This window comes from Maylandia zebra, linkage group LG20, assembly GCF_041146795.1.
Source record: "Maylandia zebra isolate NMK-2024a linkage group LG20, Mzebra_GT3a, whole genome shotgun sequence".
NCBI classification, from domain to species: domain Eukaryota; kingdom Metazoa; phylum Chordata; class Actinopteri; order Cichliformes; family Cichlidae; genus Maylandia; species Maylandia zebra.
The window spans coordinates 33,050,295-33,076,006 of record NC_135186.1 but is presented as its reverse complement, the minus strand read 5'-3'; the positions used below and the strand labels follow the sequence as shown (position 1 = coordinate 33,076,006).

The 25,712-nt window shown below is 38.7% G+C and overlaps 3 protein-coding genes across 4 annotated transcripts; 1 reads left to right on the top strand and 2 right to left on the bottom strand.

Annotated features, from left to right (window-relative positions):
* Positions 1–1,216: 1,216 nt before the first annotated feature.
* On the bottom strand, positions 1,217–6,257 carry LOC143414450 (uncharacterized). The gene is made up of 6 exons (XM_076878826.1): positions 6,172–6,257; positions 3,661–4,017; positions 3,327–3,491; positions 3,097–3,195; positions 2,927–2,964; positions 1,217–1,833 (listed from the first exon to the last, which is right to left on the bottom strand). Exons 1-6 carry the CDS (start codon positions 6,209–6,211, stop codon positions 1,786–1,788), a joined length of 747 nt encoding a protein of 248 aa, XP_076734941.1. The 5' UTR covers positions 6,212–6,257; the 3' UTR covers positions 1,217–1,785.
* Positions 6,258–6,650: 393 nt separating this feature from the next.
* On the bottom strand, positions 6,651–13,011 carry LOC101485657 (uncharacterized). 2 transcript variants are annotated; one of them, XM_004560235.4, is made up of 6 exons: positions 12,926–13,011; positions 11,243–11,593; positions 11,052–11,144; positions 10,794–10,889; positions 10,565–10,605; positions 6,651–9,091 (listed from the first exon to the last, which is right to left on the bottom strand). In XM_004560235.4, exons 1-6 carry the CDS (start codon positions 12,963–12,965, stop codon positions 8,978–8,980), a joined length of 735 nt encoding a protein of 244 aa, XP_004560292.3. In that variant the 5' UTR covers positions 12,966–13,011; the 3' UTR covers positions 6,651–8,977. The 2 variants fall into 2 exon arrangements, with proteins under 2 accessions (XP_004560292.3, XP_076734831.1); XM_076878716.1 differs by lacking the exons at positions 10,565–10,605; positions 10,794–10,889; positions 11,052–11,144; positions 11,243–11,593; positions 12,926–13,011 and adding an exon at positions 9,742–10,201.
* A 9,223-nt stretch (positions 13,012–22,234) lies between these two features.
* On the top strand, positions 22,235–24,956 carry LOC143414415 (polymeric immunoglobulin receptor-like). Its single transcript, XM_076878715.1, has 6 exons — positions 22,235–22,303; positions 22,727–23,065; positions 23,150–23,473; positions 24,204–24,308; positions 24,450–24,484; positions 24,589–24,956. The coding sequence occupies exons 1-6, from the start codon at positions 22,264–22,266 to the stop codon at positions 24,718–24,720; spliced, it is 975 nt and encodes a 324-aa protein (XP_076734830.1). The 5' UTR covers positions 22,235–22,263; the 3' UTR covers positions 24,721–24,956.
* The last annotated feature ends 756 nt before the right edge of the window (positions 24,957–25,712 follow it).

Below are 25,712 nucleotides of genomic sequence, written 5' to 3'. Positions count from 1 at the left end.
GAGGCAGACAATATACAGTGGCTTACAAAAGTATTCGGCCCCCTTGAACTTTTCCACATTTTGCCACATTACAGCCACAAACATGAATCATTTTTATTGGAATTCCACGTGAAAGACCAACACAAAGTGGTGCATACGTGAGAAATGGAACGAAAATCAGACATGATTCCAAACATTTTTTACAAATAAATAACTGCAAAGTGGGGTGTGCGTAATTATTCAGCCCCCTTTGTTCTGAGTGCAGTCAGTTGCCCATAGACATTGCCTGATGAGTGCTAATGACTACATAGAGTGCACCTGTGTGTAATCTACTGTCAGTACAAATACAGCTGCTCTGTGACGGCCTCAGAGGTTGTCTAAGAGAAAATTGGGAGCAACAACACCATGAAGTCCAAAGAACACACCAGACAGGTCAGGGATAAAGTTATTGAGAAATTTAAAGCAGGCTTAGGCTACAAAAAGATTTCCCAAGCCCTGAACATCCCACGGAGCACTGTTCAAGCCATCATTCAGAAATGGAAGGAGTATGGCACAACTGTAAACCTACCAAGACAAGGCCGTCCACCTAAACTCACAGGCCGAACAAGGAGAGCGCTGATCAGAAATGCAGCCAAGAGGCCCATGGTGACATAGGACAACTATTAGTCGTGCACTGAACAAAGTTGGCCTTTATGGAAGAGTGGCAAGAAGAAAGCCATTGTTAACAGAAAACCATAAGAAGTCCAGTTTGCAGTTTGCCACAAGCCATGTGGGGACACAGCAAACATGTGGAAGAAGCTGCTCTGGTCAGATGAGACCAAAATGGAACTTTTTGGCCAAAATGCAAAACGCTATGTGTGGCGGAAAACTAACACTGCACATCACTCTGAACACACCATCCCCACTGTCAAATATGGTGGTGGCAGCATCAAGCTCTGGGGGTGCTTCTCTTCAGCAGGGACAGGGAAGCTGGTCAGAGTTGATGGGAAGATGGATGGAGCCAAATACAGGGCAATCTTGGAAGAAAACCTCTTGGAGTCTGCAAAAGACTTGAGGCTGGGGCGGAGGTTCACCTTCCAGCAGGACAGTGAACCTCACGTGTACACCACTTTGTGTTGGTCTTTCATGTGGAATTCCAATAAAAATTATTCATGTTTGTGGCTGTAATGTGGCAAAATGTGGAAAAGTTCAAGGGGGCCGAATACTTTTGCAAGCCACTGTATGTACAGGAGCAGATTAGGGCAGAGTGTACACACCCGAGAGCACAGCTGAACAGCATCAGACTCACTAGACAGGGGAAGCAAAACTGAACCTAACACAGGAACCAGAAATAAACAGACATGGAGACATGACTTACTGGGGGCACAAAAGGACGGAACACAGAGAGATGATAAAGAGATAAACACAGGGACCAGGAGATAGAGTGACCAGACAGACACAGGGGTATGACCGGGGAGACAGAAGGAATAACAAAACACAGAGACAAGACTGATTTCCACAGGGTCGCTGATGACAAGACAAGAGACGAGATTGGGACAGATAGGGAACTAACATAATTAAACAAGAACCAAGAACTAGAAATATCTCTAGAAGTAGAAGAAGTATCTCATAATATTTGCAAAGAAATAAATCATAAGAACAGAACAGGCTCAGTGATCCATCACCGTTGGCTTGTGTGTCAACATTAAACAACTCATTAAAAGTCAGGGTCCATCTGCAGATAGGATCGTGTGTGTTATTGTGCCTCCATGAGTGTGGAAAAGGTCCAGTCCTTGTCCTTCAGGTTGCACCAAGAGTAAGGTAAGTTCAGCCTTCACATTTGGAGGTTGGAGAAGTGTCATCATAAAGAACCATCTGAGGGGGGAAATAAATAAATAATTTAGCAGAAGCTGTCAACAGACAGCAGATTTTCACTTCAAGTTGTTTTGTTCATATTTTTTTATCTATCTACTGTATATCTATATATAGTTTTATATTGTATATATATATATATTGATTCCTTTTTCTGTGAAAGCTTTCAAAGTTTATGTAGGTTGTGTGGGTATTGTTGAGAGTCCATATCATAGCTGGTATGCTCTTTGCAGGGCCGATATTTAAACTGCCACAGATTTAAGTAGAAATATTTGATTTACAAAACCAGTGGTTCTTCATCATTGTCATTTTTATGTTTTTTTTTTTAATTTAGTTTGCCTTTCTATTTGAAATTCAATTTAGTTTTAATTTCCAGGTTGAGTCAGTACAAGTGTGAATAAAAATTTGTTTTAGTTATACGTAACTGTGATTGCCAGTGACAACACTGTATACAGATATTCTAAAACATTATATTATGAAACAACTTCAGAAGAGCATTCAGCTTTTTAACAGGTTAATTCTTTTATTCAACAGAAAATCACTGACTGTGTCTGTCTGTGCATTGTACTGGGGGTTCACTGAGCTTTGCTCTTTTTTGTACTCAAAAGGCTTAACAAAAGCACAGACTCTAAACCAAAACAAACACCAACACCATGAACAATAAAACCAAAAGACTGCAATCACAGAACTGAACAATTATGAGGTGTAAAAATTCTGATATTACTGGTTTTAACATTACGTCAAGATATTTGATTGACTGTTAATATAATTGCAGATTAGCGAAATTTTCAGTGAAAAGAAAACTTTAAATAGAAACAGATGAATGATTGATCTTGGACTGAAATAATTTTCTCATGAACATTAACCACAAAGATGACCATGAAGTTAATCACTGCCCTTAAAACACGGCTCTGAATTGGTAGCATAATGATGATTTAACTTTATAGTCTTTGTGTTTTTGAATGTAAAATCCTTGACTGCAGTTTTAGTGGATTTAGCAAACCGTGAAATCACTCCTTGGCTCCTTCTTTTTATTAAGTAGTACTTAATACTAAAGTACTTAAACTTACAGAGAGAATAAACAAAGATAAGTCACCTCAGTCTGGTTGTGGTCTGAGCTTCTCCTGTTTAAATCTGTAGAAAACACATTGCCATTGTCTAATCAGTCATGGCACTGTTGAACCACCGAACTACTGTCCCACCTTTTAATAAATTTAATTTGAATAAATTGCTCTTAAGGGTGCAGAAAGAATCGTTTGGACTCACCATTAGAATGAACTGCCCTTTTTTTATAGATGAGCAGCAGAACAACAGGCAGGAGAAACACAGCCAATACCACTATTATAACCACAGGCAAGAGGATACCTGTAGGAAAGAAGATGCAATTAAAGAAGCCAGAATAACCTCCACTATATGCACTGCAGAGTAGTTAGGAAAGGAACTCTGTTCCTGTCCATTGGCTGAGAGAAAATCTTATAAAATGTAGAATAATGAACCTGAACTTGCAGGTGATGTTTTAGGATGCTTGGTGCTTTCACTGAAGGCTGATAAAGGTAAGGTGCTTCCTGAAGTAAAACTCCATGTTAGTGGTCGTGGTGATGAAGGGAGATGTGCTGACGATGAATTAGGTTTCACATGGGATTTAGTCTTGAAAGTTGAAGCTGAGAACAAAGAAACAATCAGAACAACACTTACTGCTCAAAGCAGTCTCTAACCAAAGAAAGTTCACTAATATTCTAACAACACAGTTGTTCTCAATCTACGATAAACTAAATACACATATAATCCTCAGAGACATGAAGGTTTTCGTGACTTTCTGTAGAAACTCACCTTCTGTGACAACAACTTCAAAATCCCAGTTTAAAGATAAGTGATCTGAAGGTGTTCTGTCCAAAGAGCACCTGTACCGCCCTGAGTCAGACTTTTCCAGCTCAGTGATGCTCACATAGACAACTGTATGAATGAGAAAAAATCCTTCTATATATTTAATACTATATCTGCCACTCTGGGCTGAATCATCTGTTGTTTCAATGAGAATATTTCCTTTTTCACATTTTTCTTTACAGAAGAGCTTCCTGCTTCCAGACAGAGTAAATGAGCATCCAACTGTGATGGTTCCTCCTTCCATTCCAGTGCGGATGGGAATGACTGCACCGACAACACCAGTGTTTCCATCCTGCAGAGCCGCTGAAAACACGAAAAATCATTATTTACTGTCTTCATGTAAGACAAGACTGCTTTATATTTAAAGATACACATGTTGCTTTGATTTTAAACTATTTAAAATGTTCTAATCAATTCTGTTTACAGATACTCTACATAAAAAGGTCAATCATGATCGCAAAGATCTAGATTGCTGAGAATTGTTTAAAAAAAACCGACACGAAAAATCATACAACGATTTTTGATACATTAGTTCTGAATTTAAAATTTACCAGTAGCCCAAAGTAAAACTCCATACTGTGTTGCAGTTGTCTTAGAGAATTACTACAACTTACACATATGAAAAAGAATATTTTCACATGACCCTGTGTACTTCTGTGATTGAGTAGCTTGCTGAACCACCATAGCAGTGGTACCCTGAAATCATTGCTTCTAACATAAAAAGTGTTTGTTTTATCAGTCTTTCATATCTTTGTGGACACAAAGATATGGCCCACTCTTATTTACAGTGTAGGCTCAGTTCAGTCGAGGCTTGCAGGTATTCATTTGTGCACTGCTCTCTTAAGTCCCACCAAAGCATTTTAATCAGGTTGAGGTTTGGACTTTAACAGGGCCATTGCAATATCTTTATTCTTATATTCTCCCTCAAAGGGAGGCAGTATCAAATTGGTTCCATTTGTTTGTCTGTTTTTTAGAAATCCATCCATCCATTCATCTTCTTCCGCTTATTGTGGCCGGGTCGCGGGGGCAGCAGCCTAAACAGAGAGAACCCAGACCTCCCTCTCCCCAGCCACCTCCTCCAGTTTCTCCGGGGGGACACTAAGGTGTTCCCAGGCCAGTCAGGAGCGTGTCCTTCGTCTGCCCCGTGGCCTCCTCCCAGTGGGACATGCTTGTTACACTTCACCCAGGAGGCACCAAGGAGGCATCCTTATCAGATGCCCAAACCACCTCAACTGGCTCCTTTCGATGTGGAGGAGTAGCAGCTCCATTGAACTCCTCACCGTATCTCCAAGGAAGAGGCCAGCCACCATTTGGAGGAAGCCCACTTCTGCCACTTGTATCTGCGATTCTTGTATCTTTCTTTCGCTCTGTCTTCACCACAGTGGACTGATAGAGTGTCCGCATCACTGCAGCAACAGCACCAATCTGTCTGTCGATCTCCGGCTCCCTTCTCCCGTCACCAAGACCCCGAGATACTTGAACTCCTCCACTATGGGCATGAATTCGTTCCTGACCTGGAGTGGGCACCCCACCCTTTTCTTGCTGAGGACCATTTGCCTCAGAGTTGGAGTGGCTGATTCTCATTCCTACTGCTTCACTCTTGGCTGTGAGTGCTAGTTAGAAATCTATCCTTCAAATTCTTATCATATTCTTAAGATTTAGATTCTTAAGATATCATGTTTTGTGTGAAGACAGACAACAACAACAACTCAAGCTGATTTAAGTTTGGTGAAAATCGGGTCAAGGTCAAGGTCACACCGTTTTGGGGGAGTCTTATTTTTAGGCTTCTGTTGTGATTTAGGTTTTGAGTGCTCAGATGAGTAGAAAAGCGCTATATAAGAACCAGTCCATTTACCATCAGCTCATCACAGCGGTTGATAGGGGGGATAAGGTAATAGCTAAAGCTGATGCTAAAGAGGATGATGAGACAGACAAAGGGTTATTTAACCTCACATTTCAGCCTATCAATCTCAGGCTATGTTGGCTGATTAGTTTTGTCCTAATCATAAAGTGAAGCATCTGATCCACTGATGTCATTTCAGTTGCTGTGTAGAAGATGCTTAAAAAAAGATTGTTCTAACTTATTCACAACAATAAAAGGAGACATTGAAGAGAAGCCTGGAGCCTGTGAAACTGCATCAGTGTCAGACAAGCTGCCCACTGTTCATGTCTTTGAGCGTGAAATTAGATTTTTGATGTGTTGCTCAATAAGCAGTTTACTGCCGCACTGCTGTTCCTCTTTAACATTAGTCTAAAAAACAAACAAACATGTTTTTCGTCACCAGCTCTACAAGGCATGTAGAACTATTTACAACACACTTTGTGTAGAATGAAAGGTACACTCTGTGAGTGGGTGGGGATGTTTCAGGCTATTTGTTGATTATAGTTGAATAACCCACAGATCACCTATAAATAAATGAATAAAGCAACAGGAAACAAAGAGGTGGATGTACTTACTGAGGAAGATAAAGGCGATAAAAGTGTGGCAGACTTTCATTTTGATGCTTTGATCGTTTGTCGCTACCTCCTCGTCCTTCTTCACTGGCAAACCCGAAGCGTCTCGTTCTTTTTATGTTTGGGTTCTTCTTCTAAACACAGGACACACTCAGCCCTACTCTCCTCCCCATCTCTCTTTACTCAAGGTTCAAGGTTCTTTATTTGTCACATGCATAGTTATACAAGTATAACACACAGTGAAATGTAGCCTGACACGCTCCTCGACATGTGCAAATTTGGGGGGGGGGGGGGGGGGGGTGTAGAGGAAGAACATTATATATATATATACATACATATAGTATGTACATTGGGTGAATGTGCAGTAGTAGCAGCAAGCAGGTGAATTCTGTACATTAATATGAATAGACATCTGACTATTTTACAGGATAGACAATATAAACATATTTAAAATTAAAGGAATTGAAATGTACATTGTGCCTTGGTTTAGAGTGTCTGGAAGCGAGTCCTGTCTCAGTCAATTATAGATGATGTGAGAGGGCGGGTGTGTGTGTTTAGGGCACGGATGGCTTGGGGATAGAAGCTCCTCTTGAGTCTCTCTGTCCTTGCCCAGATGATGCGGAACCTTCTACCAGATTGCAGAAGTTGGAACAGTTTGTTGCCAGGATGGGACGGGTCCTTCAGTATCTGCGCTGCTCTAGTCCGGCATCTCCTGGTGTAGGTGTCCTGAAGCGGGGGGAGAGCAATCCTGCAGCAGCGTTCTGCTGTACGGATCACTCTCTGGAGAGCTTTTTGGTCCTTCACACAGCTGTTCCCAAACCACGATGTCATGTTCTGTGTGAGGATGCTCTCCACAGCGCCTGTATAGAAAATCCTGAGGATCTTTGGAGAGACCCTGAACTTCCTCAGTTGTCGTAGGTGGTACAGGCGCTGCCTAGCCTTTTTGGTCTGGACCTGAATGTGGGCAGACCATGTCAGGTCTGAGGAGATGTGGACACCAAGATACTTGAAGGACTGCACCCTCTCCACTGGAGCTCCATTGATGATGATGGGCTTGTAGTCTCTGTGCTGACCCCTTCTGAAGTCCACCACCAGCTCCTTGGTCTTGCTGACGTTCAGCTGGAGGTGGTTGTCCTGGCACCACGATGCCAGATTCTTCACTTCATCCATGTAGGCCGCCTCATCGTTGTTGGAGATGGCACCCAACACCACTGTGTTGTCAGCAAACTTCACAATGGTGTTGGAGCCGTGGGTGGCCACACAGTCTGAAGTGTAGAGGGAGTAGAGCAGTGGCGAGAGGACACATCCCTGAGGTGCTCCTGTGTTGATGGTGATGCTGTTGGAGAAGCACCTGCCCACCCTCACCACCTGAGTCCCTGCATTTGATCGTATTAACTGATATAATACAATGAAAGGATAAAAAATTAAAGCCCCATCTAAATGTTCAAATATGTAGAATTCATGTGGTGACAAATGATCCAGTATAATTCCTGGAGCAATTTCTTCACAAATTTCAGAAGTGGAGTTTTTGGTGTAAATTCGGATCTTTTACTCAGTAAAATCATTTTTTTTAGTAGTAATGAAAGACTTACAAGAGCTTAAAACCATTAACAACAACCAATTAACTAAAGAAGAAGTTAAACATAAAGAAAAAGAAAATAATGTTTAAATACAGTTTTTGTCATGGATCCTATGTGTTAGCACATGATACAGAATATAGCGGTGCTTCAAAAACAGATGTCAAGTCATGATTCTGTCTAAATCTTTTTATGAAGTTTTGTCTTCTGCTGGGAGTCATTCCACAGCAACATCAGACATATTTACTTTATTAAAAAGTCAGACCAGATTTTGGGGCAATTTTATACTTCTCTTTTCGACCCATTATCACAGATCAAAAATAAATAAATAAACATAACTAAAAATCCCCCCTCCATGAATCGGGGTTTGTGTCTCCCACAGGTTCCAGGGTGTGTGCTGACAGTTAGCTTTTGTTCCCTGGTAGGGTCTCCCATGGCAAATTGGTCTGGGTGAAGGACCCGACAAAGGCACTTATCAGTGTAAGCTCAAGGGAACAGTTCACCCTGCCTGGGATAGGGTTACCAGGGCCCTGCCCAGGAGACAGGCCTGGAAGAGGGGGGGGCCAAGGGAGAGATCTTGGTGGCCAGGTTGGACCGGAAGAAAATGGGTGGATGACAAAAAAAAAAAATCCCCCCAAATAAATAAATGAAATTGCAATTATTTTTTCTTTTTCTGTTGTAACCATCTCCAAGTAGGTTATGTTTCTGGTAGTTTTAACATGCATGTGTGTCATTCTTTCTGTGTGTAAACACAATAACTCAAAAAGGTTTGTGTGAATTCTAATAAAACTTTGGTGGATGTTTGCACTCTCAGAGTGCTTCGTGGTTTTTAGGGTAGGAGGGTTTGTTTTCCCCTCTGGTTCTCAGATGTTCTCAGAGTTTGGAAAACCTGTTTGGAAAGAAGACATACCAATATACAAATGTTTATTATTGCTTTGCAACTTTACAGATCAGTTTGATGAGCTGTTATTTAATCCTGATATTTGTCACTACTCCTACAGCACCCCCAGGTGGTGCCTTTGAATATAAGATGAGCTCTAATTTTGCACCAGAATGAGAAGAGAAATTATTTTAAACCAAAATATTATAATGATCATAATGCTCAATCTGCAAAATCGTTATCTTTTAGTAAAGTGAAGAATAAAGAAGTGTTTAAAGATGTTGTCTGTTGTATCAATCTGTGTCTGTTGTGACACATAAATTCAGGCCTGAATGCTGGATTATTTGTGCTTTCATGTCTGTTTAAGTGTAAGGTACACTTGGTCTTCATCCCTGCTGGCTGGATCCAGGCTCTGGTATACTGACTCTTCAGGTGGCAACGTCAGAAGATTGTCATAGAGAACAATCTGGAAAAGACAGAATGATGAAAGTAACCCTGTGAAATCAGAAGCTCTTGAGGTTTGAGATAAGCACCTTTAGGTGGGGGAACTCCAGGCCTCAAGGGCTGATGTCCTATCTCCTCAACATGTCTTGAAGTTCTCCAGAGGCATGGTAATGAACTAATCATTTGATTCAGGTGCGTTAACTCACGGTGATATCTAACACCTGCAGGACACCGGCCTTTGAGGCCTGGAGTTGCCCATCCCTGATATATAGTAATAATAAGGACTACATTACCCAGAATGGCTCCAGGCATTCTGGGTAATGTAGTGCATAGAATGAGGCATTACGAATAGGGATGGGTATCGTTTAGGTTTTATCCGATACCGGTGCCAAACCGGTACTTTTGAAACAGTGCCAGTGCTTAAACGGTGCTCAAACCGGTGCTTAAAGAATGGAGAACACAAACGTTGTCGAAAAACCTCTCATGTTTAGCTGTTTTCCACTTTTTCTTTGGTCATTTTTGGCCAGGGTGAAGGGAGTATCTGCCATCAAGCAAGAAGACAGCCGCATTTAACTACGATGGTGTTTGCTAGTTCACCTTACATGCATTAATGTAATAACGTGGTTAGCCTACTCAGCGTAAATTACACATGAACAACATTAAGCTACTCACGCAGAGAAGAACGGCTGCTGCTGCCGTCATCATCCGTCATCATTTCTGCTACACTGGCAGGGCAAGGGATCTGGACTGTACTCTTCGGGTTTTTGGAGGATGTTGCTAACTCCAGGTCCGATAACAGACACCACACCCGCAGTAGATGTGCTCGGTGTGAGGTCCCGCAGCAAGCTATCAAATACGGCGCATTTCTGGGCTTTTAAAAAAAACGCTATGCGTCACCAGGTGTTTCATCAGATTCGAGGTGTTACCTCCTTTGACAGTATCACAGTATCAGCTTAAAGCACTTGTTGCTGCTGAGTTTGCATATTTTGCTGTGAAGTACAGCCAGACTTTTGACCGCTTCGCCTTGGGCATTTTTAATCTGTAGCTCTGCTCTAAAAGAACGTACGTACCTGGCCCCGCCTACTATCCTCGGAAACGTAAAATGATTGGCTAGAATCTAAAGTGTATCACAGCTCAGGGAAAAAAAGCACCGAAATGTGCGCTGCTTTTCGGTCTGGTTACTACCGTTTAATCAGAATCAGAATCAGAATCAGAATACTTTATTCATCCCGAGGGAAATTAGGGCTACAGCAGGCAGCACGCTAATGGCGCATGCGCACTTACAATGTCAGAACGATACCGGTACCCATCCCTAATTAGGAATAGTGCCATCATTATTGTTGTTCTGGCTGAGTATAAAACTTTTGGGCCAAGTCAGTGTACTATAAGCGCTGCTCTATGCTGTTCATAAAAGATGCAAAACAAGATTCCTCCCCCTGCCTTCATTGGTATTCGTCATGTTGACATCATAAACAATAGATTCTGTACAAATTACCTCGCTCTTTTCATAATTCAGAATTTTCTGTTTCTTCAAACCTGAAAACGGTAAAACACAGAAAAGTATTAGACAAACATGAAATATTCTTAGATGTAAGGCTGGTTGGAGACTGTACACTCTGTGCGCTCCACAAATGTCAGCAGTCGGTTACAGGGTTAAAAATCCACACATTAGAATCACTAATCAGCTTATCATAAAGGTGCCAAAGAGGTGAAACATAACTCACAAGAGTCCGTAGTCTTCTTTTTGCAGATGAGATGCACAACAACAAACAACACCAAAAACACCATGACTACAGCTATAACCACAGGCCAGAGAAAACCTGCAGAGAGAAAAGAGAAGACCAAAATATGGGAGAATATAATCTTTGTATAAAAACTACTGTTCTTATATATGTATGTACGTATGTATTTATGTATAGAAAAACTACCCCTTCATGTTTCTGGATTGAGAGAAATAACTTGTGAAATATATTTCACTGCACCTGAATTTACAAATGTTATTTCAGGCTGTTTAGTGATTGCTGTGGAAGTTGAAGAAGATTGCGGGCCCAATGCTGGTGTTGAAGCTGTTGATGCTGCAAACAGGGACACAATCAGAAACATTACTGATGTAAAGAAGTTATCAGTGAGCAATGAAAATATTGCATGTTAATGATGACTAGTAAAAATTCACCTTCTGTCACCGTGAGCTGAAAGCTATCAAACAAATATGGATCCAAGTCTCTGTCCAAATAGCACCGGTACAGCCCCGAGTCAGATTTTTCCAGCTGTGTGATGCTGACATAAAAAACTGCATGACGTGTTGGAAACTCTTCTTCTTTGTATTTAATAAAGTATCTGCCTCTTTGAGCTACAAGGTCGGCTGTTTCAATGAGAATGTTTCCCCTTTCACATTGGTCCTTACATAAGAGCTTCCACTTTCCAAAGATATAAAATGAACATTTAACTGTGATGTTTCCTCCTTCCACTCCTGTGTGCATGGCAATCTTTGCATTGTAAGGAACAGTGTTTCCATCCTGCAGTGCTATGGAAAAGATTAGTAAATCATTACTATCACTCAAATAGATATTCGGGTCTGATGATAATTTGAAGATCAACAAATTGATTTAACAATAATTCTCTGTACAAATATCCACATTTCCTAACACCTGAAATACTATATTAACGTTTTATCAGCTGTAATTAATATTTAGAATCTCTCTATGTTCACCTAGGTTGATTTTCTTGCTTAATTTTATCCTTTAACCATCAACTAAATGCTGATGTTCTTTCAGTGGATACTGAAGCTGAAGACGTACTTACTTGTGAAAGTCTGCTTTGTTTTCACAAGTATTTAAGCCTCAGCTCCACCAAGAGACTCATTCTGCTTTTATGAACTTTATAAAGTGCATTGGCAAAATTCAAGTGGCGCTGTGGGAGTGTTGAGGGTGCCACAGCACCCCCTGTGTAAAGCTAAGATCACTGCATTCCCAGTCAAGTGCAAAAATAAATAAATAAATGCACAATGTAATAATTTAGTAAAATAAACAAAGGTGTTAAAACACTTAAAATATTATTTATCTAAGAAATACATGAGTTGGACAGCTGTGGTAAATAAATCAGTAAGGATTTTTCAAACATATGGTCTTATGATTTTACACGTAGCCTCTTCGTCACCATTAACACGAAATTATGCAAAATGAGCTGACAGATCATTTTGCATAATTTCCGGCTGGTTCAAATGGGCTGGTATCTGATAATTACCACAGCTGTGGTAACGAGCTTGCAGCTGCTGCTGTGTTTACCCATGTCAGTGGCCTCATCCAAGTGAGCATTACTGACAGACCACCATAATGCAAAAGTGACTCACGCACTGTTGTTTTATTAATGTCTTCACAGACATTTTGAACACATCAGTGCCCCTCATGAAGAAATTTATCACCAAGTCACATTATAAGTCACAATATCATAACTGTGCACCCAAATCAAGGTAAGTCTTTGGCTAATTATGAGCAGCACAAGACCCGTTTAACATTAAGCAGTAGTTCACCACTGCTGCGAAAGGGTGTTTGATTATGTTATAATATGTTGATTATGTTACTCAACCTCACGACTATTCCTGAGGCTCTGAATGCAAGTTAACAAAAAAAAGTTTGGTTTAGAAAATGCTAATATAGTTGGAAAAGGCTCTTTGGTTAATCAGAATAAATGTGTTCCTGTGTTGATGTATAAACTATTCTGAGAAATACATGAAATGCAAGAAAGAGACAAGTGGTGTCAGAGTGATGAAGGTAAAATCTCCATAGTGACTAATGAATCTTAAAAATTAAATCAAATAACAAAAACCTTTAGAAATAATACAGGTAAATGTACTTACTGAGGAAGATGAAGCAGATAACAATGTGACGGACTTTCATGTTGAGACTTTATCACTCGAATCCTTGAATTTCACTGTCATATCAGAAACTCCTTATTTCTAAATGAAGAACTTGTTCTGCTAAACAAACAGTCAGCCCTACTCTCCACCCAAATTTTTGCATCATTTCTCTTAATACAGTCACAGCAGGACACTTGATTTAGCTAAGTCACGGTCACATGACTTTGAAAGAAAGCTGTTATTGGTATTTTTTTCTTATAAAGATATGAAATAAGAAAGTTTTTTTTGTTTAGTTTTTTTTTAATTATAAGATTAACTGTATGCTCTTTCATGAACCCTCACTGACCTTTAAGGTGTTGTAATTACTTTAAGATTTCACAAGAGAGATTGCAGGAAAACAGCTGCTATGAGGAAGCACGCTCAATGAGTATATCATTTTGAAATTTCTAAAAATGCAAGAACATGAACATGCTGGTGGCAGAACTGCATTTTTCTTTTTCAAAAAAAGAGGGGGAAAGGACATATTTTTCTCTTCTGGGTACTGGTTGTTTTTTTCATTTGTTTGTTTTGAAATAGAAATGAATACCTAAATTTAAAAATGTGCATTCTGAAACTAGATGAAAAAGTAGCTGATATAAACGCATCTGAAGCGCTATTATTTTGAAATCCAAAGTTCCATAAAGTAACGCTGAGTGTGTACCCTGTCATCTACTCTTCCACTGGTCTGTGGAAACAAAAACTTTCCTTGCAATAGATTCTGAATTCACACACAAACAAGATCATGGTAGCGATTTCACAAGGCTATTATTATGAAATCCAAAATCAGACTGACGTGTGATATTGACTGAGTAACAATATGAGGGCGTATTCTGTTGATCTACGTATAAACTGGTCTGTGGAAACAGGAAGTTTCCTTATAACAGCCTTCTAGTTTCAGAGAAAAATTGCGCATATAAGACATTTCTGAGGGCTTTCAATTTGAAATTAAAATTCATGTTTCTTTTTTTACAAACAAAATATGATATTGGCACAATAAAGGATTTTCTTTTTACCACACAAATACAAAATTAATTGGTATTTTGTAATGAAATCGAAATTCAACTGTAGACAGGCTCATTTGTGTTATTGTGTCTGTGTGTGTTAAAACAGAATGATAATGATATTTATTATGACACTGATGTTTACACTCTGTGAAACAAAGTAAGCATAAACAGACCGGTGGAAGTTTGGAAAGTTTCCTTAAACGTTTTTCTTCCACTTTCTCTTTGAGAAACCTGTCACGCTGTCACTTTTTTTAATGTGTAAATAACTTTGAGACTATGGGGTAAATAGTTTAATTTTATCAGAAGCATAATGACCATGCTGAGGCAAAATCAGGTTTGAAAACTGTAACAAACTCTAATCAATAAAGATGTGCCTATCCTCACCTATGGTCACAAGCTGTGGGTAGTGACCAAAAGATCAAGATCGCGGATACAAGCGGCAGAAATGATCTATCATGTAGATCGACTTCTTTCCATAGTAGAACTTTTGGAAGTATTAGAAGCAGGTGTTACTGGTAGGGACTCAAGCCAATACCATCATTTGCAATAGTTAATATCATTGTATGTATTATGTAGAGACAAAAGTAGTAGTTTTCATCAGGAACGGGTTCTTTAAAGTGTAAAAGAAGGTTCTGGAGAGCTGCTAAGTCTGCAAAGTTTTTGAAAACTTTATTGAGTTGAATGAACTCATTAAGTAAAAAGAAGACAGAGTCATTCAAATGAAAAGACTGAAAATGCTGAGATCAATTAATTAATAAAACTTCCATACTTAGTAAGGAAAAAACAGGTAATTTCAATTTCAATAAATGTAGTGAAGGAATAATAGCGGTGCTATATTAGGCTTAAATGTGGCTCAGCAGTGCACATTCTTGACTCACTACTTCCTCATTTTAAAATGCACTAAACGTACAAATAATTGTTTTCTATATTTATCTATATTGTTTTGGGTTTCAGACATTTTTAAGACATGTACCACAGCTATTTAAATGCAAGTATATCCTTTATAATATTACTGACTGCATCTCATTTTCACTGTATTTTATTTCATTTTTACAGCTCAGTATCCAGAGAAAAGCAAAGAGCTGCCTGAGGTGTCAACACCTGAAGACACAAGCGATCCAATTTCAGGTAAAACACACCTTACAAAGTAAGTCTCCCACTTCTATGGGAGTTTCCCTGTGTGAGATTCAGGGAGTGTAAGTGTGAATATGTTAAGGCAACATTGAGTCAGTTCAGTTCGACTTTCTATGACTATTTCATACAGTTTCATCTCCTGTGTTTAATAAAACAAAATTAAGAAAAAGCTAAAGTGACTGTGGAAAATTACAGTATGTAATTTTCACTGTTCACAGCGTCAACCACGTTCCCTACAACCACCAAACTGTATGAACGGGAGCTGGCTGAGAAATCAACTACAGGTATTAATCCACCTTCTTGGCTTTAATTACCTTGCAGTCCTACAGCTGATCATTTTATTAAAGATGAAAGACTTTAGACAGTTTTTCAACTCTCAGTAATGCCATAGTGATCGTTTGATATATGGACCTGCAGCGGAGTTTAGGTCCAGACACGGCTAGTGACGTCAGACTGAACAACCGGATATACGCTGAATTCTGAGAACTCTCCTTATCAATCTTGCACCTTCCGCAATGGGTGGCTCGCGTATACGGACAGGACATGGCTGCGACAGACTTCCCAAATCCACCTTCGCTTTTATAGCCGTGGTCTCTCATCTTGCTTACATGAAGTAATTTACTATTACTACTCTGAACTGTGAATTACATCTGAAATAATCAAATACATGAAATAGAATGATTAATAGTACATTTCCCTTTTTTTAGGAAATGACCTGTATGTATCTGTATGAAATCAATAAAAGGATCAAGTGCTGCATTATCTTTAGTTACATTGATAATATTTATTTATGGTGAAACAGTGGTAAAATATCGCTGTTGCTTTCGTATAAATGAAGCGGACATACCTGAGTGGCCGCGATCTAATCCTGTTTACATAAAGTGAACCTGCTCCCGAGCAGGTTTACGCTTACGGATCTGTTGCTATGACAGCAAGTCCCGGATGAGCTTCGGAGAACCGAACGATCCAAGACCACGCGAAATCATCAGCAATCAAATCCAGCTAACTTACTTAGCGAGGTACGAAGAACGGACCCCAGGTTATTCTCCTGCTTGTCTTTTTAGTAGACCACATATTGTAGTTATGGCTACAATATGTAATAATACATATGATTTATGTACTACATATTGTCGTATGTAGTACATAAATCAGTTGACACCAAATACTGTACTCAGACCACTTAACCACCTGCAGTATTTAAGTGTTCATGATCTTTTCAACTTTTTAGCGTCCATCAACAGAGTCTGAACAAAACAAGAACAATCAGTAGCAACTTGGATACTTTAATTGGATTGAGAGAGAAAGCATTGTATTGTGCTTAAACAGCACAGCTGCTTTGAAAAGTTCAATAGGTAAACGCTCTACAGCAGGGGTGCCCAATCCCGGTCCTCGAGAGCTACCGTCCTGCAGCTTTTAGATGCATCCTTGTTCCCACACACCCGAATCAAATGAATGGCTTGTTATCAGGCCTTTGCCAAACATGATGGCATGCTGAAGAGGTAATCAAACCATTTGATTCAGCTGTGTTGGAGTAGGGATGCATCTAAAAGTGTTCCGTTATTTGAGGTTATGGATGTTATTTGACTGGAGGCATAACTCACAGACACACGAGACGCGCCATTACTCCAATGAGTGTCCTTTATTATTTTTCATCCCCCCCCCCCCCCCCCACAACAACAACCCAGCAGAAACGTTCCTACCACTTAACATTTACCTGATACTACAAAAAGCTGCAGGATAGTAGCTCTTGAGGACAGGGATTGGGCAGCCCTGCTCTACAGTATTTAATGAAAATTATTACCACAAGGGGGCAGTGTTTTCATCAGGTTTTAGTCAGGCAGCCGCAGTGGATTCAGCTCTGTTCTTCTGTACTGTTATTTTCATGAATGACTTTCTAACGATTCTAGTGCTTCTGTGCTCTTCTAGCTACCAAAATAACTGTGAAATTATTTCTGATCAAAAGTTGAGCTAAAAGTAGCTTTAGGGATTGTAGAACAGCTCATGTTGGGCAGATTTTACTTTACTTTTTAAAAAAAAAAAGTCATCCAAAACCTACATTAAATGAATAAAATGAAGAGATAAGGTGCTATGTGGAATGGCAGAGCTTGGTCACTGTCTTAAATAGACACTACCGGTATGAAGAAAAGTGTATTTATCATGTTTATTCAACACCAAATCTTGCAGGTATTCGTTAAAATGCAAACCACACCTGATCAACTTCCTAATTTCTTGCTTTGTCTCTTATAGTTTACACCCTGATTGTCATATTTACTGCGGTTTGTGCTACGATGGTTGTCATTGTGGTGCAGGTGGTTTTACTACTACTGTTTTATAAATGGAAGTCAAAGGTGGAAACTGCTGGTGAGTTACCTGCTCAGGATTTTATTTATTTATTTATTTATTTATAGTTTATTTAAATATACCACTGGGGATGGGAACTGATAAGATAAGTTCTCATTGGCTCATTGTCACCTTGATCTCTAATCAGCATACCAAAGACATTACATTCATGCAAATGAATCACATGCTACTAAGTCAAATGTTTGTGAATGTTGGCGGTATTGGCCGTCTTTGTTGTGATTGGTGTTGAATTCATTGCTCAAAAAAAGTAAAGTAAAAAAAGTTATTACACATATTGCACACAACACTTTTCTTAAAAGTAATGGAGTACTTTATATAATTACACCCAGTAGAAAGACATTCATTATACTACTTGTTACATTACTTTCATGTCAACAATACAACCCTACAGGCTACAGCCCTGCACACCAACACACACCAGCACAAAGAGACTTTAAAGCATCACTGTGATTCTACTGCAGAAACATAAACAGGTAGAAACGGAGGCAGCAGCATAACTGCTCATCAGTTTGTTACCTGTTAAAGTGACTTCTTGACTAGCTTATTGTTAGCATACTGTCTGTGCAGGTGCTTGCTAAGAGCCGAAGTTGCGTTAACAGTATAATGCAGTTGTTTCTGTCTTGGAGCATTGTCCACTTTACCATTTGTGCAACAAAAATAAACGTAATGTCCATAGTAGGGTTGCCAACTATCCGGCTTAGTCCCTTATGAAATGTCCCGCATATTGACCGGTACCTGCAATGTCCCTTTCTGACCAACAGATGGCACTGTGATACATACCAAATCTGATTTGATCGTGATTATATCAGATAAGCGCTTGTGTCCAGTCAGTGATGGCCCATCATGCACACCAGATGTAAGGTGTGATACGTGATTCGTAAAAATATGGCGAGGTTTGGTCTGCGTAGCATAATAACATGAGTCATTAAAGCCGGTATTTACAGTATTTTAAAATTTTTGTCTTGCTTATTTTTCAAAGGAAATGCCCAGATATGACGCAAATAACAAGAAACTGCATGCAGTCATGACGCAGTCTGACCCAAGACAGTACAAATTTCCTGCGAGTAATTCTTCCTCCCTGTGTTTATTTCAGGAGTTAGAGCTCGATATAAGGGTTGAGTCTAAAGTCTGCACATTTAACCTCATTGCATAATACTCACCACGTTATCATTTACAATTTTTGATGTCATAAAAAGCATTTATATAATAAAACAAGTGAACAGATGTTTTTTCACATTTTTACACCTGTAATTTTCTGTTCAATAAACGAACGTTTTGATCTCATATTGCTGGAATTTGCTCACTTGGGAAAAAATATAAACTGATTAAAAATAAAAACCACATCCTAAAATTGTTGCACTTTAAATGTTTTTATTTTAATGAACACATTCTTCAATCTAAATGAAGCAGCCATCTGATGCTAATAAGAAAAAGAATACAGCAATAAATGCGAAATATGCTGTCACAGCTTCATAAGTTAAATTACACACACAAATAAAAAGCAATTTTATGTGGCAAAATGTGATTATTATTCTTACTACTCATCTGAATCACCTAATTAATCTAGTTACTAATTGATCTAGTTACTTGTCCTCTGAAAAGTGCCAGGACAAAATGTATAGAAGTAGTACAAAATAAGCTACAGCCAGATTTCCAACCACTTGATTGGTCTGTTTTTAATAAATCAGCATGGACTAACAATGCCATATGTGAAAAATAATCAGATAAACTGAATGTCCAATGCATCTCACCTGTTAACCAGTACCACCACAAAGAGATCAACAGCCTCATGTATGAAAACTTTTTGCACCTGAATTTGTTTGTACTTTATGAACAAATAGGCCAGTAGCATATTTACTGAAAACAAGTAAGAAAAATTCTGTATCTGATAAAACTAGACAAATGTTTACAGACGTTTTTTCCTTTAAGACACTTTGCCAACAGAAATTCTGTATTTTAACTAGCATCATTAAAAGAAGATAATCCCTGTTAGCTAAAATCAGAGGTTTCAAACTCCTCTGTCTCTGGTTTAAACAGTTCTCTCTACGAGGCTCCATAAGGGGTCAAAGGAACTAGAGATCCTTAATATGGTCTACCCACCAACCAACTGTTCCAAACATCTGTTTACAAGAGATAGCCAATTAGAGAAAAAATAGCTTAAAAGAGGTTAGCTTTAATGCTACAGAAGCTGATTTCAAAAAGAAGATTAACTACAGGGCTGCACCAAGAACCAGTATAAGATAAAGGAGGATTACTTTGCTGACTGAGGTTAGCGAAACGAGATTAGCATAGCAGATTCAGGTGGGGGATTCAAAACATTATTTGATTTAAAAAATTTATGTCATTGTCATTAAATTCATTTTCAATGTGAGATCTTTATATTTAGAATCTTAACACTTTCTTTAACAGTATATTACTTGAGCTAATTCATACTCTTTGAACCATCAAATATACAATATAATCAAAGTTGTTCTATTTTTTCCTACTAGATACATGTTAAGAAATTTCTGTTTAATTCTATTCTTTTTTTTGATGATCACTTCCACTTTCATTTATATCAATTTAAGAAATCTGTATTACCACAGGCTTTCGGACCCCTGAGGAGAAAGGGACTCTTGAGATGCAGATATCTCTAAATATCACAACCTGTTATGTACGGAAATAGACACAATATATTATCTAATGTGACTCCACAAAGTACTGATTAATTCTGATCATTTTTATTTTTTACAGAAAATCTAATCGGTCTTTCTCAGATCTGTCTCCACCACAATAAGGAAGTAGTCACTTCCTTATTGTGGCACCTGGCATCTATTATTATGTTTAAATTATGCTGCATACCTTCTATGAGTAACAGCCAATCGAATTCAACTGAAATTTGTCAGATGTCCTATAAAATAGAAATTGTATGTTTGGAGGTTAAACTGAGACATGTGTTTATACAAAAAGAGAAATTTCGGGGTGGCACATTTTTCTCAGTTTAGAATCTAAAGTGAAACTTGAAATAAGTTTTTTCTTTTTCTTTGTCATATATAATCCCTGTAAATACAATTCAGAGGGACCAGGGGCTTTAGAGACTCATAAGACTTTATCATTGCATTGACTAAACAAGTCAAATTTATATAGCTCAGTTTAAACCACCAATATACAAATCATTTCAAAATTATTTAATAAACAGACTTCAGTTTGAATTAAGTTCTGGAGGTGGAAGTTTAAAATAGACTTTGGTAAAAGAACGATAATCATAAAAACAAGTGTGCAAAAATTACTGAGGATGCAAGAGTGTGTGGGTGCAGGAAAATATGTTGTAATGAAAACTTTTCAGAAAAGGGAACTAGAAAAAGAATGTATGTGTCACACAGGCAGAAACAGAAAGTGTTTTTTCCTTTACACTTAAAAGAAATGTCCAATCTGTCTCATGTGCTGAATGCTGGGTGGGGACTCATCACCTTAATTTATCTTAAATGCTTTTCTTTGTGTAACATTTGTTCTTTAGTTGTGCTCAGATGGAAAGTTCTGACTACTCTAATTATTATCACCATAGTCTTCCTGAACATGCTCTTCATCATCATCCACACAATCATCATCATGTTTATTAATATAAATCCTTAATTTATAAAACCTGGAGTGTTTCTGTGGACGTAAGATCTAGGCATAACCAGGTGGTGGAGTGTGTCCACTTTGGTGGCCTCAGGATTTCATGTTTGCTTTTGACAGACAGATTGAGGTGATGTCCGCAGTGATGTGGAAGCTTTACTAATATGTTGTGTTAGAGAGAGACCTGAGCATAAAAGTGAAGCTGTCGATTTATCAGTCAGTCTATCTTCCTACCCTCACCTATGGTCACGAGCTCTGAGTAGTACCCGAAAGAATGAAGTCGTGGATACAAGCAGCAGAAATTAGTTTCCTCTAAGGAAGAGTGGCTGGGCTGTCCCTTGGAGATAGGGCAAGGAGCTGGGTCATTCAAGAGGGACTCAAAATAAAGCCACTGCTCCTCCACATCAAAAGAAGCCAGCTGAGGTGGTTTGGGCACCTGACAAGGATTCTTCCTGGGCGCCTTCACGGTGAGGAAGTCCAGGCATGTTGTACCGGGAGTTGCCCCGGAGCAGACCCAGGAGTTGCCTTGGAGATTATGTCTCCCGGCTGGCTGTCTCAGTGTCCCCCTGGATGAGCTGGAAGAGGATGCTGGGGTGAGGGAAGACTGCGTTTCTCTGCTCAGACTGTTACCCCCGTGACCTGAACCCTGTTAGGCACAAAAATCACACAGAAGTGTAAGAATCAGTCTCAGCACTTAAAAAATGATGCTGCAGTTTTTTTTGACACATCTGCCAGTTTGACCTTTTCAAAAAAATAATATGTTTAAATATCTAAGGTGTTTGTTTAGTCAGTTTGTAGAGAATCATCCTTGTCAGTTGTATTCAACCGGGAGAAAGATCTGTCAACACCTGAGACGTAAATGCCAAATAGATACCAGTGAGGAAGAGTGAAGTGGTTTAACTGGAGGAAAGGGGTGACAGGCATCATCTAAAAATGTTCAACATTTATCTCAGGTTATTATTTCCAAATGAGGTCACAGTCAAAACAAAAATAAGGAAGACTGAGTGGGAAATTGAGTAAAAGCTCAGTTTTGGAGAAGGCGGCAGGGGGGTGACATAACAGTTTAGTGGAGTAACTTAACTCAGGAAGTTGGTAAAGGTTAAACTGAGAAGTTGCAAGGATTTATTTAAACACCAGACAGAGGCAGTTCTCCAGCCATTTGTTGATTGTCTGACTGTCAAACCAACAGGCTCAAGATTCAGAATGAATATCCACCATGTTCTGTTCTTCTGTGTCTTATCAGGTGAGTATCCGTCACCAGAATGACTCTTAAATACAGCAGCTCACATTTTGTGAAGTTTTCATTATCATTATTACCAGTTTCTGGGCAAAAAAAGTTAAATTCATACTAATTTATCTCTGAACACACAGAGACTATGAATTTGCAAATTTTGAATGTTTTTTTATTGATATTGATATCATTGTTTGTCAATAAAATAGTCCAAAATATTTCTTACTGTCCAGGGTTTAAATCCAAAACCCAGAAATGTCAAATTTGGATGACAAAAGCAAGAAAAACACACCTGCAAATTTCATAAATTAGAGACATTAGAGAAAATAATCAAAATACAAGAAGGTATTAAATTAGCTAAATACTCACAACTCTTGAGTTGAGTCACAAACAAGAGTTTTATATTGACCAAGGGTGTTGTTCTTTATATCACAGCAGGACTATTTGACAAAAATACTCATCTCATCAACGCACAAACAAACCTTTATACAAAAGTGGAAGGCGAAGACTTCAGAATTGAACTTGACCATGAAGTGCCTGCAGGAAGTAGAAAATATATCTGCAGGAATGACACTGAAAAGGAAGACATCCTCATTGAAACTACTGAAAACAGAGCTGAGAGTGGCAGATACATAATACGATATGACATAAGTGACAAGAGAGTGCATGCAGTCATCAAAGAGCTGACCCAGTCTGACTCTGGACGGTACAAAATTGGTGTGAGCAATTCTTCATCCCTGAATTTATTTCAGGTAGTAGAGCTCAAAGTTAGAGGTGAGTTTCTTCCAAAGTCAAGGATTTTATATTGATTGCTTCAGGTAGTTCTCTATGTCAGTCTATATTTTTATATCTCAACAGAACTCTGTGAAGAAGATATCACCAATGGTAAACCCAAAGTCTACAGTGCTACTGTGGGAGGGGAGGTTACAATCAGATGCCTCTTGCCTTTACATTCACGAAACATAAAGTTCCTCTGTAAAGATGAATGTAAAACAACGATCATCAACACAAATAATCTCACAATTATGAATGGCAGACATGAAATTGAGTATTGGAGTAACACGGTGTTTAACGTGACCATCACAAACCTAATCAAGTCGGACTCTGGGCGGTACAAGTGTGGCGTGCGAAAAAAAGATGCAAAAAATACATGCCTGGAATTTGAGATCTCAGTAACAGATGGTGAGTTTCTACTGGAAAATGTACCTGCATGTCTCCGGGTCTGATGAACGACTTTACTGATACATGCAATGGTCCATAGTAGTCCTTCCATTTGCTTTCATTGTGTTTTCAAGATGAAGAATGAACTTTTCCAGTCCAACTTGATGCAGTCTGCAGAAACCCTGTGTCAACTTACATCCCTTAATCAAAGAGTAGCAGGTTATAATCAAGCTTATATCTCATTTTAAAATGGGAGAATATGTGAGGCATCTTTTAGAGCCCTTATCACAAATAAAGTTCAGTATAACCAGAAAATCCTTTCCTTATCTGATTAAGTTTACTTCAATATCAGGAATCACACAAAGACGGTTACCACCTCAATAAGTTGATCCAGGGTTTCAGGCAGTTTGTTAAATTATTTTAATGTGCATAAAACTCTTTTCTCCTCAGTCGTTTAGTCCTCTTCTTTCAGCTGCAGTCCCAGGAGTGTTAAAAGTGAGATCATGCAATGAACAAGTATGAAAACAAGAATTAAAACCAGCAGGAATGAAGTTTGTAAGAGTCAGTGTTTATACAACTACTACTTTGGATCTTATTAAGCAGACTCCAATCCTGCTTCATCGTACAGACCTTGAAGGTGTACTATATGAGAGAAAATTACAAGCTAATTTGCCCGAGGTCATCTGCAATTCTCATGTGCAAATGGTTTAATTTGTTCAATCGTTCCCACTCTCCCCCGCCTCTCAATCAGGTAACATCCTGCTGCTGGCTGTATGCGTGACTGTGGTTGTGGTGCTACTCGCTGTTTTTGTTCTGCTCTTCTACAAACTGAAGATAAAGCGTAAGCGTGTTCAGTGTAAGTTACTTTTATTGTTTATTAAGTTTCTATTAACTCATTCACTGCCAGCCATTGGCAGTGAATTGACGGCTATAGACGTCAATTGCAGTGAATGAGTTAAAAGGAAAGAAAAAAACACGTTTCTGCTATATCTTACAGATGTGAACACGAGAGGTAATGGAAGAAATATGGAGGTATTTCTCTCTGAAATCAGTTATTTCAGCTATCACTCCTTGTCATCCCAATAATTTGTTTGTGGGTCTGTCTGTTTGCTTGATCGATTGTTTGTTTGTTTTAGGTTGCTGTCTATGATGATGTTGCTGAAGTCTACCAAAGTGCCACTGACGGGTCAACATACCAGGAGCTCAGCAGCAGGGAAGAAGCGCTGTACTCTTTATTTGAGCCTCCACCAAATGCAAATCTGCACTGATAATCAATAGGTTATGTTCGGGGGGGTTTCTTTCTGGTAGAATGTGTCTTTTCCTTTTCCTCACATTGTTTATAAATTTAGTTAGAAAAGAAGAAGAAAGGCAAAAGGTGTGGATTTACTTTGGTAAATCTTTTATTCAGTTAAAAGTAAGTGTTACCTGGTTAGTTATGGAGTATTCAGTAAAGATGTAGTAGTTTCTCGTGGTATTTTTGCTGCATGTGACAATAAAGCTTAAACAGTACGAACAATTTGGAGAGTTTTACTTTTTTTCATGTCTACATAATGAAATAAAGAGAAAAAACATAAAATCAACATTAGCCTTCACTGGTTTATTGCTAGGCAAGGAATGTCTCAAGTCAATGAGCGTGAAGTTAAATTTCAATGTTTAAATGATATCTGATCCCCTTAAATGCGGCCCTGTGAATGTAATTTATTGGTAATGTCACATGAATCATAATTATTCTTTTGTCTGCTAGATACATGTCAAGAACTTCCGTTTATTTCTATTCTTTTTCATGATGACTTCCACTTTCATTACTATTATTATAAGAAATCTGCATTGCTGTAATTTTTACGGCCCTGAGGAGGAACTCAGGTTACCTCAGGTTATATCTCAATATATATATATATATATATACAAACACAATATGCTATCCAGCCTCAATCTGACTCCACAGAATACTGATCACTTCTGACAGGAGATGTAGATGATCTATTTTTTCTTACATCTGTCTTCACCACAATAAGGAAGCGACTACTTGTCAGAGAGGCACCTGGTGTCTATTTTTAATCTCTTTGAAATTATGCTGCAGAGTTTTCAGGAGGAGCTTATCAAATGTAACTAACTTTGATGTTCATATATTTACTCTTTGTAGAGTAAATACAGTATGTATATTTTAGAGACATTATCACGTAAACAGAGGATATGACTTACAAAATATATCCACTTCGTGTTGTATTAGGCACATGGCAACTTAGAACAAGACAAAAAG

Coding starts and splice junctions, on each gene's coding strand:
- LOC143414450 (XM_076878826.1), bottom strand. CDS start 6,211: ATGAAAGTCTGCCACACTTTTATCGCCTTTATCTTCCTCA. Junction 3,492..3,660: donor TGAAGTTGTTGTCACAGAAG/GTGAGTTTCTAC, acceptor CTTTGTTCTCAG/CTTCAACTTTCAAGACTAAA. Junction 2,965..3,096: donor AAGGGCAGTTCATTCTAATG/GTGAGTCCAAAC, acceptor TGTTTTCTACAG/ATTTAAACAGGAGAAGCTCA.
- LOC101485657 (XM_004560235.4), bottom strand. CDS start 12,965: ATGAAAGTCCGTCACATTGTTATCTGCTTCATCTTCCTCA. Junction 11,145..11,242: donor TCAGCTCACGGTGACAGAAG/GTGAATTTTTAC, acceptor CCCTGTTTGCAG/CATCAACAGCTTCAACACCA. Junction 9,092..10,564: donor TGAATTATGAAAAGAGCGAG/GTAATTTGTACA, acceptor TGTCTTTTCCAG/ATTGTTCTCTATGACAATCT.
- LOC143414415 (XM_076878715.1), top strand. CDS start 22,264: ATGAATATCCACCATGTTCTGTTCTTCTGTGTCTTATCAG. Junction 22,304..22,726: donor GTTCTTCTGTGTCTTATCAG/GTGAGTATCCGT, acceptor TTTATATCACAG/CAGGACTATTTGACAAAAAT. Junction 23,474..24,203: donor TGAGATCTCAGTAACAGATG/GTGAGTTTCTAC, acceptor CCTCTCAATCAG/GTAACATCCTGCTGCTGGCT.